At 44.6% G+C, this 18,783-nt stretch overlaps 1 protein-coding gene across 2 annotated transcripts in view; it reads right to left on the reverse strand.

The window, feature by feature from the left end:
• DPP6 (dipeptidyl peptidase like 6) overlaps window positions 1-18,783 on the reverse strand; it is a 612,774-nt gene that overhangs the window by 157,918 nt on the left and 436,073 nt on the right. For both annotated transcript variants that reach the window (XM_074986299.1, XM_074986298.1), the window contains one exon: window positions 11,308-11,389. In XM_074986299.1, the coding sequence (XP_074842400.1) occupies window positions 11,308-11,389 (82 nt within the window). The remainder of the gene's footprint in view (window positions 1-11,307; window positions 11,390-18,783) is intronic.

Below are 18,783 nucleotides of genomic sequence, written 5' to 3' on the forward strand. Positions count from 1 at the left end.
TAGGGCATAAAAGAAACACCACCGACACTGTACAGAAAATGTCTTGTTATTTTGCCTTTACTAGTCTCCCATCACAGACAGAAATATAAACCTACATGATCAACTAGCAGTCAGTTCTAATGCCATCAGCAGATTGAGTGTGCATTCTTTAATGAGCGCTTCACTGATGTAGCTTTTCTTTTGGCACTACAGAACTTTGATGTTCAGATGGCTTCTTTTAATGTATTCTGCTGCTGGTGTTGTTCTTTATGCATTTGACACCATTATGCCAGATCTTGTTATTACTGTTAACAACAAAACAGTAACACTGGTTTTCACTGACAAACTTCAATACTAATGAGCATGACTTATGCTGACAGGTGGCATTTCCAATTAGTTTTTTAAGATGTTTGTTTAAATTGGACAGCAGAAGTATTGAAAATGGCGTAAAGACATCACAGGTCCAGAAATTATCAGGATCTTTTGCCAAAATGGTCAATGTTTTGTGTGGAAGGAAAGAGAAATATACCAGATTAAGATGGAGGTATGGAAAGCAGGGGATTTTCACTGGGAGGTATGTTTCCAGATAAACTACATAGTACAGCTTTCCATTAGCATCGTCGCTAGTGGCCCCATGTAAAATTGCCATTTGATATTGATAGCCTTAGAGGGACAGCCATGTTAGTCTGCAGCTTCACAAAAACAAGAAGTCTTGTAGCATCTTAAAGACTAAATTTTATTGGCAAGGTAATGAGCTTTCGCAGGTAAGACCCACTTCAGATTTTTTTATATTGAGAGTGTCACTGATGTCAAAATCACAATTCTTCATACAGAGGTTTAGGTTTGAAACCCCCATTTATATTAACTGAAAGTAGTGGGTATATTGTTTCTTAGCAAGAAGAGACTGTGGTGGAATGCGGTAGTTTCTGCAAGACCAGTGTATAGTTGCACAGCTTTCTTTAATCCCTCTGGAGCCATGTTCCACTTAGAAAGATTGTGTTTGCATTGCTCTCTGCCATGAGGGTTTGGAATGTTACTCCAAACCCAGATACAGTTTGGATGCAAAGCCAAATCACAGGCAGAACAGATCTTCCTGTAAAACTTCCTGTTTTCCCTCTCAGTCCTTCTTTGACTCTGCCACAGATTCATAAAAAGGGATTTTTCAGTTCTCTTGACCTAGGGATATACAATGAGAAAGCTGGATACGTTCAGACTGGAAATAAGGGTAAATGTTTGATGGCGACACTAATTAATCATTGCTACAATTTATCATGGACCAAGATGGATTTCCCTGTTCCTGATAACTTTTAAATCAAGCTTGAATGTTTCTCTGAAAGGGCTGCTCTAGAAATTATTTTGAGGATAATTCTCCTCTATACGGGAGGTCAGACCAGATGCTTACAGTGACACCTTCTGGTCTGGGAATCTATAAAATCTTGGGGATTGGAGAGCCTCAGGGCTGTCACCATTTTCAGGGATTTCAGGAGCACTGACTAATTGCTCCCCCTCTACCTTGCCCCAGAGGAGGTAGGAGAGATGTGAAATCAGGTCAGAGCGACACAAGGGCTTCTGGTGACGTACATGCAATCAGGAAGGAGAGCAAGTGTGTCATGTGAAATCTGGGATAAATTCCCAGCCCTGACACTGAGTTTTGTGTAATCTCAGATAAATTATTTAAATATCTCAGTGCCTCAGCTCCCTCTCTGTGTCTATGTCTACAGTAGCGGGTTTTGATGAAAAACAGGTGTTTTGTTGACAAAATCCATGGAGGAGCCACACTAAAATGCGTTCTGAGAACAGACTGTTGACAGAACTCGGCACTTTTGCCTCTCCCCCATGGGGCAGAACGCCTTTCTCAACAGAATTTGTCAATAAAATGGCATGTGGATGCTCCAAGGGCTGCTCTGTCAATAGAGAGGGCTTCCAGGTCAACAGGCAGCTCTGTCTGCTGTGCTTCTGGTTGGTCATTCTGTTGAGAGACCAGCTGGGCAGTCTGGCTGCTCTTTGGTGACAGAGCTGATCAACAGAACGATCCGCTTTCGTGTGTGGTCATGATCTGTCAACAGAAATTTTGCAGGAAGATCTCCTGCAACAGTAACTTCTGTCAACATATCACTCTCATCTATAAGGGCAGGGGAGAAGGTACATGGAGTAACATTGGTGAGATGCTCTTAACCTCTGGGAATGATGAAGGGATCTTCTCCTCAGATGACCAGAAAGAAATAGGGGCAGAAGGAGAGATGCCTGGCCCTGGCACTCTCAAGTTAGTTTGAATGTATTATTTTAATGTTCTCCACATCCCTCTGCACGTTTCTTTTAATTTTAAGATATTTCATCCTTACCGGCTGCAGTGCATTTCACATTTATATTCTGAGAGCAAGCTGTTCCATAAACAGCATGAATTCTAATCAGGCCTATAATTTGAGGTGTCCAGCCAAATAAACAGAAATAGCACTTTTGGAAATTTCTTTAAGATATGCTTTTCTGTTTTCTTTCTTGCTGAACTAAAAAGAGGATTTTATGCTATATCTTTTCATAGAACCATAACTGACTAAAATTCCTTGTCCCAGTTTCTAATAAGGTTATTTTAATTTATAACTGCCTTGTTACATTATCTGAAGCGTATATATGTAAGTGTGCCCTTTATTATGGACCTCAGATTGTTCTTTTAAATTCTGCATGATGGATTATCTTGTTGTTCTTTAACCTAATACCAGTGTTGGCTATGTAGGGCACCATTGCAAATTAGATTTCTTCTTCTGGGATGATATAATGTAATAAGATATTTTCAATGAAACAGTGAATGTCTGACTCAGAAGAGAGCATTTTCTAGTGGCTAGCATGCAGAACTGAGAGATGGAATTCTGGGCTCCTCCAGCAAATGCTAAATAATCATGGACAATTCACTTGTTGGTAAAAAATCAGCAGAAAAAATATACCGATATTCCTTGAAAAAAAAGTAATTAGAAATGGAAATCACTTATGCCTGTTAGATCAGCTTGATTATTTTATTCAACTGTGAGCCCTAGATTGTTCCCTATGGTGTATATATCATGTATGGTCTTGTCTGGTTTGGTTTTGATTGCATATAATGAAGGTGATGCTTCCGCTACTTCCCTTGAGAGACTATTCAACAATCCATTATGGTTCACTCTTTTGTTCAGTTTGGACAATCCTGACAACAACAGCTGTCATGATAACACACTAAGTCAATGCTCTTCAAGATTCCATTTTACATCTTTTGGTAAAGGGGATAATTCATGGTGCAAAACAGCAGCTCTCAAGGGGCAACACTGAATTTCATGAACACTTTGATGGACACCTTCAACCAACTACTTCTACATAAGGGCTACGTCTACTCTTACAAAAAACTTCAAAATGGCCAGGCTAATGACCAAATTGAAGAATGCTAATAAGGTGCTGAAATGAATATTTAGCACCTCATTAGCATGTCGCTGGTCAGCTGATAGGATTTTGATGTTGGCAGGGTCCTTTCACGAGCGAACCATGGCCCTTTCCAAGTGCCACGGCAGGTGGCATGCTAATGGGGCACTGAATATTCATTTCAGTGCCTCATTAGTATTCTTCAATTTGGCCATTAGCATGGCCATTTCAAAGTTTTTTGTAAGTGTAGACATGGCCCAGGTGCTTGAAATATTTCTGCCCAGTCCCAAACAAAGAATTTGTGTGACATTTCTAACCTGGTAGGCAAAATCATTACCTACCTGTAACTACTGTTCTTTGAGATGTATGTGCAGACAAGTATTCCACTTAGGCATGTATACGCCTCACACTACGGTTTGCATATCCACAAAAAAGTGCCGTGGCTATCTGCATTGACATCTGTGGGTGCAGACAACTGTGGCTACAAAGTGGATATCTGTAAATATGTAGATTCCAGATACAAAATTTGTATCCAGCTCTGCATCCTGTATCTGCAAAAATGAGCTACAGATATACACACTGACATCCATGGATGCAGATATGAAGCAGATATCCATCAATTTGCAGGGCTCTACCGTACACATCACAGCTGACATATACTGCTGCACAGACAGACACCCGATAAATGCTGTGGAGTAGAGAACAGGCCATAAGGAAGCCTGTTGTACCAATAATGCTGATTTGCCACTATACATGTCAGAAGCATCCTGTGACTTGGGAAAATTGCCAAGGGGAAGGATGTGTCCCAAGTTCTGGGGCGGCAAACAAGCTGGGATCCTTCAATGCAGTGAGAATAGATGTTAGGGAACCATGTAGAACCTCATGTATTTGATACACTTGTTGAGATTGCAGAGATCAAGGATAGCTCTCATCCCTTCCTTGGATCTGGGGAGCATGAATTACTTTCAGTTCAGGACATGGCAGGGGAAGAGACTAGAAGATGATCCATGGTTACACCTATCCTCCTGTCTTGGGTGAGGAACAGTCTACAACATATGCAGAGAATCTTTTCCTCTGCCCCTGTTCATTTGCCCTGGTCTCTGTCTGTATCAGCTGGCTGCCTGACACTGGATTTTCCCTGTAATGTTTCATTCAAATGGGACAGATTGTGTGTTATGGAAAGACTACCTTTCTCACCTTGTTCCTAACAAGCAAACCAAACCAGACAAATTACATATGGCAGACGGCAGCTTAGTATTCATTCAGATGTCATCACAATGGAAAATGTAAGAGAACAGCACCATGAAAAACTAATGATCCAGAATCTGTGGTGCAATGCTGGAAATAAACATACCTACAGAAATTACATTCTCAATGCAGATCAAAGACCCTGGCGGATTAGAAGTGACAACAGATGATTCACTTATTCCTGTGAAAGAGGTCTTCCTCACTTGATATGTGCTCAGCACTTCTGCCTGGAACTAAGCTGGACTGACAGTAATGAATTCAGGCAAGCAAAAAAAAATTAATTAGAGGAGTCAGTCTACTTTCGTTCCAGGTGCCATCACTTAACCTGCATTCCACAACTGAAAAACCCAGCTAGCTGGGACACATGCGGTACAGGGTTGAACTAATTCAATATCAGCCATATGGAGAAATTAAATAGACATATCCCAGTCCTGTTCAGTAGCTTCTGTGATTCAACTCATATACATATATATATATATATATATATATATATATATATATATATATATATCTATAAACTCCTGCTTTAGTCTTATCCACGCTGCACTTTGTATACAGTGACATAAATTACAAGGAGCTGTTCACATGCATTAATGTTCTTTGCTTGAGGGCTACTACAAAACCGTAACCTGACATGGGTTGGTGCATGTTTCTTTTTCTCCCTCAACAAAAAAATTTCAGGGAACTTGAGATCTTCTTGTAAATGCTGTACCTTGTCTCAAATACAACTTTCATCATCACAATCTATTTTGTTCGCACTCACTTCATGCTCAAGCTGTACACAGCATACAAACAAAAGTGCCTTGTCCCCAAAGACCTCATATTTGAAAAGTTCCATTGACCTCTGTGGAAATGAAGGAGGGATGAGTTTTGACCATCCTGTGGATTTGCAATAAAGTCCAGAGGAAAAAAAAAAGTGTTTGGCTGCCATGGGCCAACATAATCCCCTTCCACCTCCTTCATGCAATTTAAAAAGTCAGTGGAAATGGCAAAGAACAGATGGGGCTGGCACCACCAGCACAAATCATCTCTCTTCAATTTAGAATGAGTGCTATCATCAGAGGAAGAGAGAACATTTGGATTCAAAATCCTGGCCACAAGGCTCCAAAGAATTCCTCCTCCAGCAGCTGGCATGTGACTATATCATGAATATCTGTTTGGAAAGACATTAGGAATTCTCACTGAAGAAATCCGAAAACAGCAGCTGTGACACATGGCCAGGAACGGTCAAGCAGCTTGCAGGCTAAAATGACTCAAATTCAACCTTTAGGGATATAGGGATATTGGTAGATGTTTGTGGTTTTGCATGTTTACATTGTCTCAGAGGGGCTACAGAGGAGTCTTTATATTGTCTACAGCTGGGGTCAGCAACCTTTTTAAGGTGGAGTGCCGAAATTTCACTTTTTGACCTGTATATATGGTTCCATTGCCGGTGATACTTTTTAAAGTCACTAGTAGTCCTACTTACAACAGCTTCATTAATAAATAATAAAGATGCAGAGCTTTACCGTTTAGATGGTGGATGGTAACATTAGCTGGTCTTTTGTTAATCCACAGGTAGCTTTGAGTAAGCTCCCGGCTGCGTGTGGGATGAGGGGTGGGGCTGAGCTCCTGCCTCATATGCCGATGAAAATCGGCTCATGTGCCACAGGTTGGTCTACGCCACCCCATTTTAGTCTGTAGCATTATGAAATAAAAAGCAGTCATGTAGCAGCTTACAGACTAACACATTTATTAGGCCATGAGTTTTCATTGGTAAGACCCTGGCCAGACCCAGGGATACCCGGCCATACAATAAAACCAAAGACTCCCTGATTATGTTGCATTCTGTTAATTCATAGATCAAAAGGACCTCAACATATCAATGAACTTCAAATACAGGGATATCACTGTATTCCTCCATCTTGGAAGTATACAATAAATGACCTGTGAATGGGGGAAAACATGCAATTAACTTATGTTAATCCATGTGGATAATTACCAGTGATGCTCAAGAAACAGGTCTCCTTCAGGATCTTCAAGATTGTCTATTACTCACCTAAGGACTCTGACTTCTCAAGAGAAGACTCGGAACTGCATAAAAGTCTTTTGAGACCTGATCCTTTTAATCTTAGATCAGTTTGGTGCTTCACGCCAGTAAGTTTAAATCATAAGCCTGAGATCTCCAGTCCCACCTGGATCACCCTGAATGTGGCCATTGGACTATAACCAATGGACTACTACAGCAGCACTTCATTAATAATTTCCTGACACACTACTTACCTTGTTTCCTTCAAAGTAGAGAGGTAGTGTAGACACAGCTCATGTGTCTTAAACAAGCGGGGAGGTGAGATATGGGGCATGTTCATCTCCCCATGAAGGAAAAAGCAATCCTGTAACACTTTAAAGATTAACAAAATAATTTATTAGGTGATGAGCTTCCATGGGACAGACCCACTTCCTCAGATCTGGACAATTCTGATAAAAGAATAAATTATTTTGTTAGTTTTTAAAGTGCTACAGGACTTTTTTTTTTTCGGTTTTGTGAAGATACAGATTAATATGGCTGTCTGTCTGTGACTACTCCATGAAGGAGTCACCATAGACTGTTGCTAGAGGCAGATAGTGAACTAAATGGAGAGTAAGCTTGGGTTTTTTGGGTGGCTAAGTTCCTTTCTTTAAGATACACTTTGTGGAATTCCCATTGTTGGGAGTTAAGAATAGTTTGGACAAACACCTCTCAGTAACAGTCTAGGTTTACTAGTTCCTGGACTCGTGTATCAGTGCAGAAGGGTGGTTTTGATAACCTTCAAATGAATCTAAAGCAATAGGTAATATTATGGTATAATTCAAGGAGTGAATGGCAGGTAATCACACTGACTAAGCCCAGCAGAAAATCTGCTGAACAAAGGAAGGCATGGAAATGAAATAGGAAGTGGCCCAAGCACTGTGCAGGTTGACTGCCTTTCAGACTAGAAGAGTGAAGCCTTTCATCATGCTTTGAACAACTCATTGTTTACAAAAATAAAAATAAGAGAGCTAAGTAACAGGAAAAGCAGAACCTCTTTTTTTCTGTCCTTCAGTTTTTTTTTTTCTAAAGGCAGTTCTTTGTTAATTAAAATGTTTTTACATATATAGCACTGTACCTGCTGACTGGATGCCCAATGAAATAGACACACCCAGAGGAGGTTTATAGGTTTGTAGGGTCCTGGCCTAGAGCAGGTAGGGACCCCATCCCATCCCTTCCATCTGCAGTCTCTCCACCCACTCATCCCTCCTGCTTGGGAGCAAGGCTGGCACACAGGTCTTCCCTACAGTTTTCCTAGAGTTGGCAACTTTCCAACTGAACAAAATGGAACAACCTTACCCTGCTCTTTCTTTGAGGTCCCACCCCAATCATTCCATTCCCCCCCCCGTCACTTGCTTTTCCCCACCTTTCCTTACTCATTTATCTGCATTGGGCTGGGGACGGTCCCTTTTTGACTGGGTGTTCAGTTATAAACCAGACACCTAGTTATCCTACAGGCTCCTGCTTCAGGCTTCACCCACCCCCCAGCAGCAACACTGGGCAGGTGCAGCACAGGTGGAGCAGGGAATGGAGGACACCTATTTTTCCTAGGGCCCCCGCAATAGGCCAGGGCTCCAGCATGGGCCCTTTTGGCCCCAGGACTATTCTGCCACTGGATGCAGCACTGCCAAAATTAACATCCTGTAAACAGTTCTTGCTGCATCAGAAATCATCCTCGAACAATTTTACCAGCAAGGAATATTCATTCTGTGTTATCTTTTTCCAAGAATAAATAAAAGCAATGGAACTACTTAAGCCGTGTTTGCTTTTGCTGTCAGATGGCTGAGCTCTTTACAAGCTTTTCTCTTCCAGTGTTTAAGGGGCCCACCGGTACCTTATTGTTTATAGCTTATGAAAGGTGCCACTTATTAACCTCTGCAAACAATCATCTGGTATTTATCAGCACAAAAGGTATATACAGCACAGGAAGTCAATAGAAGGAGGGTCACCAAATAATTTCACTTAGGTCACCAAAAAAGCTTGTTCTTATAAGATTTCAAGATGCTCTCAAGAAGATGGACAGCAGACTCTTCCTATCATGAGCCTGGTTCTCCTTTCACACACTCTAGTGGAAATCAGGAGTTGCTTCACTGAAGTCAATGGATTTACGTAATTGTGAACACCCCATATTTCCACAAGTCAGGAGTCCAAAGCTCTCTCTCAAACCCAAACCTCACACATGCCCATAGAATCCACACCACAAAGACCACAAAGCCAACATACTGAAGGCACCCAGTGACACACATTAGAGATGGAGTGAGAGAAGGGTGACAAAAAATCACTCTTCACATGTGAGAAAACCCCTGCAACAGTATAGTGAAGTTCTTTGGGGAGTCACTACTAGATCTGCCACCGCATCAAAGCAGACTTTTCTGGTAAAGTGAAAGAGAAATGCTATTCCTGTCCCTCCTCCAAGTCGCAGCATTGGAGAAGAGGTAGATGCCACGAGTGGCAGCTGCTATCATTTCCTTGTCATGAGCCACAGTAGTGTAGATAAGGCTCCTTTAGTCTTCTGGAAGCCATCCTACAGTAAAGCCACAGACTGACCATTTTGACAGCTAGCCTGTGAGAATATTTCTTGAGCTGGGAAGAGAACAAGTGTTGATCCCTTGGCCAATTTTCAATATTAATTTTTCATATAAAAGTCTGTTTCAATATGCAGGAGCAGAGATGCCTCTAGCAGATAACAAATCCTTTGAACTGGCCACGGCCATTTTCTTCAGGAAAGTACAATTTAAATATGGGAGGTGATGAGTTCTTTAGACAATCCTGTTGGAAACATTCATGGCTTCCTCCTCCCTTTCTACTGCAAAGAAAACCTATCAGCCTACAAGCAAATGTTAACACAAAATAAAACCATTGTGGCTTAACTGCCTGGTTCACCGAATTTGTGGTTGACACCACATAAATGCACCAATGAGCGAAGGGAACACTCAGCAGCTGAGACACTGGATTTACAAGAGGAAACAAGGGGAGGGGACTCCTGCTGTGAGCAAGGACCACCCCAAGCTGGTAGGAGCCATGAGCTGACATAGCTGAGATTGCACAACTTTCATGGAGTAGAAACCTAAATTAGCTATGAAAAGACCATGACAATTTTTGAAATAAAGCACGCCATGAGCGCTCCCCTTTTTACCGCTGCACATATGGATCCTTGTCTATATCTGTTAATTTCACAAGCTATTATGGGCCAAATTCCAGTGAAAAGCCAGAGCTGCTCTGTGGAAGCTACTGCGCATACATATCGCCACAAAGGTCTGTCAATTCTTGTTAGCATTCAAATGCCATTTTCCTGCTACCTTGGAGTACGATGTCCTCTTTTCATTCTACCTAATTAACTCCCGTGTTTCAAATCTGAAGACACACCATGGAAACGGAAGCAGGGCTGTTTCACCAAAGCATATTGGTGGAGCCTGGTAGAGAAATTTGCCCTCTGCCTGATATGAAGAGAATCAAATCCAGGATCTCAAGTCACTATTGACAGAGTGCTAGCTTTCCACATTTCTGCTAATCAGCAGTTGGCACTAAATCTATTGATTTTCCAACTGTAGATAAGTAATAAATAATACTTGTTTAAATTAAAAACAAACCCTCTACAGGTACAGTTGTTAAATCAACCCCTTTATCTTCTAGCAGCATGCAGAACTGAACAACAGGAGAGATTTGAGGAAGTTCTGGAGCAGGGTAGGGCAGGGCAGTCAGCACGAATGGACACTATTTATATGAGATAAATGACAAGCCGTCCTGTAGCACCTACAGACTAACAAATTTACTCAGTAGGTAATGAGTTTTCATGGGTAAGGCCCACTTCAGATTGGAACAGATAATAAAAATCCAGGGTTTTATAGACCAGGGAGCAGGGGAAAGAAAGGAGGAAAAAAGGTGGTTCGCTGGAAATCATCTGTCATTAATAGGACCAGTGGAAGAAGTAAATTAAGTTAAGGGAGATGGGTGGCGTTCCTGCAAATATCAAAGGTGGGGAAATTGCCCTTGTAATGCATAAGATAACTGGGATCTCTGTTAAGCCCAAGGCTAAATTTGTCAAAATTGCAAATGAATTTCAGTTCAGACGTCACCTTGCAGTAAAATCCTTTTGTAGAAGAACGGCTACTTTCAAATTCTTTATTGCCTGTCTAGGAAGGTTGAAGTGTTCCCCTATTGGTTTATGTGTATTCCAGTGTAGGACAAACAATAAACAAAGCTCCAGTGACATTGCCTACAAAACACTTTCTATAATAAGTATTACACTGCAAACACATTACAGCTTGGAGGGGATTGTGGCTTCACTGTGCTGAGCCGTACAGACGTTGATTTGATATAATGCACATGATCAACGGTATGTGCAATCACAAAATGGCACGTATCCCCATGCATGTACAAGTTGGAGGTTTGCTGATGGACAGGAATGCCCTAGCATGCCCACTTTTGAAAAGCTGGGGTCACAAGATTCAGAGATGAGTTAGGATTTTAATAATATGGGGACAATAGACTGAAAATGCTCCAGACACACATTTGCCATGTTTGTAAGGAATCGGCTTGCTAAGGATGGTGTTAAGACAAATGAGGCACAATATAGCTGTACAATCACTTTTCAAAATTACAACAGTATCTGTTTGTATAAACTCATTTGCATGCTTGTGCTTTCTTACCAGTTGTTGCCCCTTTGGACCCCATCCGGCATACTGAAGCTTCGCATTACTAACTTCGGGTGGGTACAGACTCTGGGGGTCCCTGCAAAAAGACAAATAGATATTTCAGCCTCTAGAGGTTCATCCTTCACACTTGTAAACCCCCTGCTTTGAAGTTCCATGACATCCCCTTCCAGTGTTAGTTTCTATGGCTAGAACCTGCCAGCACTTATTGCTGGATTTCAATGACTGCTTGTCACATAATCAGCAGTACCTGTAGTAACAAGTGTGGGTAAGGTCAGCTGACAAATACCTTGTCACTAATACAAGACTGAAATTCATTATTTCTACCATTGACTAGCCCAAACCTTAAGTATTAGTCAAGGGAAGGCAAACAAAATAATTGTATTTATCAACACTGGTGATAACCACAAAGGGCAAACAATAATTACAGTTCTGAATCACACTCCCAGGAAATAATATAATTTCATCTTCTTTACCCCATGGCTTTTCTGCCTAATAATTTCCTTCTGAACATGATGATAGGGAACGTTTACATCTCTATTTCAACCTCATAAACTGATATGCAGCTTGGCTTTCACGAGAAAAGCTGGTATTAATAATACTGAATTTCAATCTCTTAAAAATAAAATTGAGATGCTTGTCTTTTTCTTCACCTATTACATTTGTTTTAGAGAAGAACACCAGCAGACGCACCACATGCAACAAAAATGGTGCACTTCTGTAAATGTCAGTGCTGAATAATATCGTCTTGTCACATTTCCCATTGCTTCAGTGGTGCTTATATTCTTAATGAAACTAATTATTTTTGGTATTCTGCAGACACTATTACAATCCTTTTTATTTGTATAACAATTCAAGGACACAAATATTTATAAAGTTTTCATTTAGCATTATCCATAGTAGATCTCAAAGTGCTTTTCAAAGGCGGGCTACATCATTATGCCATTTTACAAATGAGGAAACAGAAGCACGAAGCAGCAAAGTGACCTGCCTGAGGCTAGTATGCCAATGAGAGAGGTGGGAATAAAAACCAGATATTCTGGGTCTCAGTCCAGCGTTCTACCACTAGAGCATGCTGCCCTCTCTTCTTTCAGTTGTATGACTTTTATTTCTCCCTTAACCTATTGTTTTCTTCTTGCCCCTTTCAACGTACAACAAAGTGAAAGGCAATAATTAGATACCACCAGTTAAATCCAATTACTTCTAAAAATGTGTGCCCTTTTCTCTTTTAGACTGGAAAACACAGGAAGTTCACATGCTTTATGTTTTCTGGTTGATTCTATATATAAGGCTCTGATCACACTCTCTTTATTTAGCAAAAAGCTTCCCTTCTTCACTGGGGCTACGTCTACACGTGCACCCAACTTCGAAATAGCTTATTTCGATGTTGCGACATCGAAATAGGCTATTTCGATGAATAACGTCTACACGTCCTCCAGGGCTGGCAACGTCGATGTTCAACTTCGACGTTGCTCAGCCCAACATCGAAATAGGCACAGCGAGGGAACGTCTACACGGCAAAGTAGCACACATCGAAATAAGGGAGCCAGGCACAGCTGCAGACAGGGTCACGGGGCGGACTCAACAGCAAGTCGCTCCCTTAAAGGGCCCCTCCCAGACACACTTTCATTAAACAGTGCAAGATACACAGAGCCAACAACTAGTTGCAGACCCTGTATATGCAGCACGGACCCCCAGCTGCAGCTGCAGCAGCCAGAAGCCCTGGGCTAAGGGCTGCTGCCCACGGTGACCACAGAGCCCCGCAAGGGCTGGAGAGAGAGTATCTCTCAACCCCCCAGCTGATGGCCGCCATGGAGGACCCCGCTATTTCGATGTTGCGGGACGCGGATCGTCTACACGTCCCTACTTCGATGTTGAACGTCGAAGTAGGGCGCTATTCCCATCCGCTCATGGGGTTAGCGACTTCGACGTCTCGCCGCCTAACGTCGATTTCAACTTCGAAATAGCGCCCAACACGTGTAGACGTGACGGGCGCTATTTCGAAGTTACTGCCGCTACTTCGAAGTAGCGTGCACGTGTAGACGCAGCCTGGGTGTTCTTTCCATGTAAGGTTGGCAGTACTGGTGCCTAGAGATACTGGCAACAAAGAGATGCAGACCTATGTTCTGCCAGTTCATGCATGGGTGCATAAATGAAGGTAGAATGAGCCTTGCCCTAGAGTGCCTGTGCCAGGGACACAGTAGGCTGTGGGTATAACCCAGGGCTTTTTTTCCCCAGATGAATGCAGCAGAACTGTGCTCTGCCACCTTTTTCCCTGGGGCTGCCATTTTTAAAAGCTGGCGGGGCAGTGGCAGGAGCTACAAGTAGCTGTTTAAAGAGGGGGTGCTGGCTCCCTCCAGTTCCCTGCCTTCTGGTGAAAGAGCAGGACTCAATTTAACTGGTGCAATGGCTGGTGTCACGGAGCTGCCCCTGCTGCACTGTATGTGGTGCTCCATTTGAAAGGTAAGTGAATCCTGGGTTGTGGGGGTTAAAGGCTGCAGCTGATTGGGGCCAGGGGGTGGGGTGGTTAAGGCTGCGGTGGTATGGGCCATGCGTGGGGGCGGCAGGGGTTTAAAGCCTGGCCATGGCAGGGGTGGAGGGTTAAGGCTGTGGCAGGTTGGGCCTTGTGGGGGCAGAGAGGTTAAATCACGTCTGTTGGGGTCAGGGGGTTAAGACTGTGGTGGGTTGAGGCTGGGGGAGAGGAGGTGGTTAAGCATGGCAGCAGGTTGGGGCCACCAGGGGGTGGGTTAAGGCTGGGCAGGGCTGGGGTTAGAATTCCAGCACCCTTTTTCCTGGAAAAAAAGCACTGGTATAACCAAGGCCATAGTCCAGCCCCTTGCCACAGCAGCTGGTGGCCTTGTGCTTGAGGTAGAACAAAGAATCATAACATCATAGAATTGTAGGACTGGAAGTGACTTCAAGAGTGACTGTCCAGGCCAGTCTCCTGCACTCAGTGCAGGATGATATATTACCTAGACCCGGGCCAGCAACCAAAATAGCAAGAAGAGCCATTTTTTTCAAAATCAGTAAAAAAAACTCAGTAATTCAAGAGCCACACCGCATCTGAATATGAGACAGTCCTCAATAAATAACATCAAACCATACCTTTTTTAACCCGTATTTAAAGAATAGCGCACACACAATGATTTGCAATGAAATACATGTCTATCTACTGGAGGACACTCACAAACTTTTTCCATATTCTCTCAGGCTGTGTCTATACTAGCACAAATCTCCAAAATGGCCATAGAAAAAGGAGCCCTGTCTGGACAAGCCGCGCGGCAGTGTAGTAGGCATCCTTCAGTCTACGTAGACTATGGATCACGCCCTTCATAGTTCCATTTGGAATCATCATTTGCAGCGTCGACTGTGACTGTGAAGGCCCACACGAGAGTGACAGTCCTTGCTGCATCTGTTGCATGTGTAATGGGTGTCTGGCAGGTCCTTACTGTGCTCTCTGTGGGCTCGCTTCTCCTCTGCTAGCTGTCTGAGCCTCATCTCACCCTTCTGAAGGCCGTTGTGTAGTCCCTGCCTCCATCTGCTGCGATCGTCTGCCAGCTCCTCCCAGCTGTCTGGCTCGATGTCCACACCTCCCTGAGGTCCCTCTTGCAAACATCTTTGTAGGGCAACTGGGGGCATCCGGGAGGTCTTTTGCCACAGGCTAGCTCATCATACAGGATGTCTTTTGGGATCCTTCCATCATTCATCCTGTTGATGTGGGCAGGCCAGCGGAGCCGCTGCTGCCTGAGGAGGGTGTGCATGGCTGGGATTCCAGCTTGCTCAAGGACGGCAGTGTTGGACAATCTGTCCTTCCACGATATTCCAATGATGCACCTGAGGCAGCGCAAGTGGAAGACGTTCAGCCTCTTTTCCTGGTGAGTGTACAGGGTCCAAGACTCACTGCCGTGAAGGAGGGTGCTGAGGATGCAGGCTCTGTAGACTTGCATTTTGGTGTGGGTGTACAACTTGATGTTATTCCACACTCTCTTGCTGAGTCTGGACAGAGTTGTGGCTGCTTTTCCGATCCTCCTATTTAGCTCAGACTCCAATGACAGAGTGTCAGTGATGGTGGACCTGAGGTAAACTCTAACGTATAGTTGTCAATGCTGATTGATGGAGGTTCATCAACGTCCTGATCAAGTACATTTGCCTTCTGTAGGCTGATGGAAAGCCCGAAGTCCTTGCATGCTTTGGAGAACTGATCCAGCAGTTTCTGAAGCTGGTCTTCTCTGTGTGACACTGCAGCAGCGTCATCTGTGAACAGCATATCTCCGATGAGGACTTCCTGCACCTTAGATTTAGCTTTCAACCTTGCAAGATTAAACAGTTTCCCATCAGATCTTGTTTGCAAAAAGATGCCCTCTGTTGAAGTTTCAAAGGCGTGCTTCAGGAGGAGTGCAAAGATCCCGAACAATGCCAGAGCAAGGACGCACCCTTGTTTGACACCACTCCTGATGCTGAAAACATCTGATAATGTGCCGTCATATTGGATGGTTCCTCTCATGTCTTCGTGGAAAGACTGGATCATCTTGAGTAACCGTGGTGGACAGCCTATCTTGTGGAGCAGTTTGAACAGTCCATCCCTGCTGACCAAGTCGAAGGCCTTGGTCAGGTCGATGAAGGCAATATAGAGTGGCTTCCTCTGCTCCCTGCATTTCTCCTGCAGCTGCCTCAGAGAGAAGACCATGTCAACGGTTGACCTCTCTGCGCGGAATCCTCACTGTGATTCGGGATACACCCTCTCAGCAATCTTCTGCAGTCTGCTGAGGATGATGCGAGCAAACAGTTTACCAGTGATGCTTAGGAGGGAGATTTCATGGTAATTGTTGCAGTCGCTTCTGTCTCCTTTGTTCTTATACAAGGTTACAATGTTAGCATCATGCATATCCTGTGGAACCTTTCCCTCTCTCCAGCACAGGCACAGTAGCTCATGCTGGGGTTTCAGGAGGGTGTCCGTGGTACACTTGATTACCTCTGGTGGTATACCATCCTGGCCTGGGGCCTTTCCAACTGCAATGCTGTTGAAGGCTTTCTTCAGTTCGTCCACAGTTGGTTCCTGATCCAGTTCGTCCATTACTGGTAGGAGCTCGACAGCATCGAGGGCGAAATTGACCACAATGTTCTCGCGTGAGTACAGCTCAGAGTAGTGCTTGACTCAGCGCTCCATCTGTTTGGCTTTGTCAGCGATGACTTCACCAGATTTGGATTTCAGAGGTGCCATCTTGTTCTGGGTGGGTCCTAATGCCTTCTTGATGCCCTCGTACATTCCCTTGAGATTACTAGAGTCAGCACTGGTCTGGATGCTGCTGCATAGCTCAAGCCAGTAGTTGTTGGCACAGCGCCTGGCTGTCTGCTGTACTGTTTTTCTGGGTGCTCTGAGCGCTTTCAGGGTACTCTGGCTCGGTGAGTGTTTGTACTCCAGGAGTGCAGCACACTTCTTTTCGTTGGCTGGAATCATCTCATCGGAGTTAGCTTCCAACCAGTAATTTGTGTTTCTAGCTCTTCTTCCAAACACCGACTAGGCTGTGTTGTAAATTGTATCCCTCAGATGCTGCCATCTGGATGTCACATTGGCACTGCCAGGGCTGCTGCGCAGATTCTCCTCGAGGGTCACTCTGAATTTTTCGGCTCTCTCTGAGTTTGCTGTCTTTCTGGCATCAATGCGGGGCCTTCCAGTTGGTTTAGAGTGGTACAGCTTCTTGGGTCTCACCTTAAGTTTGGAGCAAACTAGTGAGTGATCTGTATTGCAGTCAGCACTATGATAGCTGCATGTTAGAAGGACGTTTTTGAGGTTATCACTTCTAGTGATGACCACATATAGTTGATGCCCGTGTTTCGAGCGTGGGTGTCTCCACGACACTCTGTGCTGTGGCTTGGTTTGGAAAAATGTGTTTGTGATGCACAGATTGTGGCACGTGCAAAGTTTGAGAAGACGCTGTCCGTTTTCATTCATTTTTCCCACACTGAAGTGGCCTAAGCAGGAAGGCCATGAGTCATGATTGGCTCCAACTCTCGCACTGAAGTCACCCAGAATGTACAGTTGTTCGCGAGCAGGTATTTGCGCTATGGCAGCACTAAGCATGTCATAGAACTTGCCTTTTACTTCTGGTGTGGTGTACAGGGTTGGAGCGTAAGTGCTGATCAGGTGGACAGGACTGGCGTGAGTTTGAAGTATGACCTGAAGGAGTCTTTCTGATTCGCCCATGACTAATTCCACTATTTGTAGATGGGTGTTTCTGATGGCAAAGCCAACACCATGCTCTCTGGGTTCATCTTGGGCTTTACCCTGCCAGAAAAAGGTGTAGTCCTTTTCCTTTAGAGATCCTGAATCTGCGAGTCACATCTCTTGCAGAGCAGCAATGTCAGCTTGGAGCCTCCTCAGTTCCTCATTGATGACGGCGGTCTTTCAGGTGTCGCTGATGTCCTGAAGATCTTCAGTCAAACCGGTCAGCATGGTCCGCACATTCCAGCAAGCAAGCTTAAAACTTTGATGGTTTCCTTTTCTTGTTGATTTTCTTATTGGTTTGCCTGGTGCTTAAATTTCAGTCACTTGTCAGGTTTGGGAACCTTAAGCCTCATGCACCCAGTGAGGCAGGTGAACTGTGGCGGGACAGTACCTTTCTGGCTGGGGGCTGCCCAGCTTGAGGCGGACAGTGACTGTCCAGTGAGATGCGATGATCTCTCCCACCGTCGAAGGCAACCCCTGTCGCTTGTTCTCTACGCCAATCGAGCAAGAGCTTATAACCGATATCTGTTACCTCCCGTGTTGGTTCAACGCTGTGAAGAGATGCTGGAGTATCTCTGCAGACGCGAGCCTGGGCAATTTTTTTGGGACCCTGGGCTGCCCAGACGCCAGTGTCCCCCTCTCGGCTTTACTGATATTGTCCAAAGGAGAGGATAACCTCTACGTCTGGTACCAGCTCAGCTGCAGGAGTTGCCGGGTCAATGCCAGAAGTTGGCACAGAACCGCCTTAGGACTCCCCTTTGGATTTTCTGTCAGGGTTTACTCCCTTAGCCTTGCTCCTTCCCAGGATAACCCACAAGGCAGTGGGGCAAGGAGAATGTGGGTAACGATCCCACTACCTCTTGCACCTCCCTGGCACCATGTGTCCCCAAAGCTCCCCGTGGCCTGACAACCTCCTCACCTCCCCAGGACCCTCCTCCCCACCCTTCTGCCTCCCATCAGCTACCATCACCCCCAGATCCTCCCTCCCCGCCCCCTTGCTCCCCATCCATTCCCATGTCCCCCCACCTCACCACACTGCCCCCCATCAGCTCTCTTCGCCCCCAGGTACCCTCTCCCCTGGCCTCTCCGCATCCGGCTGTACGCTGCTGCAGCCCCATGTCCTCCAGGAAGGTGCCGATCTCACAGCCCAGCCATGCCCTGGGCCCCTGCCAAAGCTTCCAACTCTTCTTCTGGCTGCAGCTGCCCACGCAGCCCCACGAAGCTGCTGTGGGATGCGTGTGCAGGGA

The sequence above is a fragment of the Carettochelys insculpta genome, chromosome 2 (genome assembly GCF_033958435.1).
Source record: "Carettochelys insculpta isolate YL-2023 chromosome 2, ASM3395843v1, whole genome shotgun sequence".
Lineage (NCBI taxonomy): Eukaryota > Metazoa > Chordata > Testudines > Carettochelyidae > Carettochelys > Carettochelys insculpta.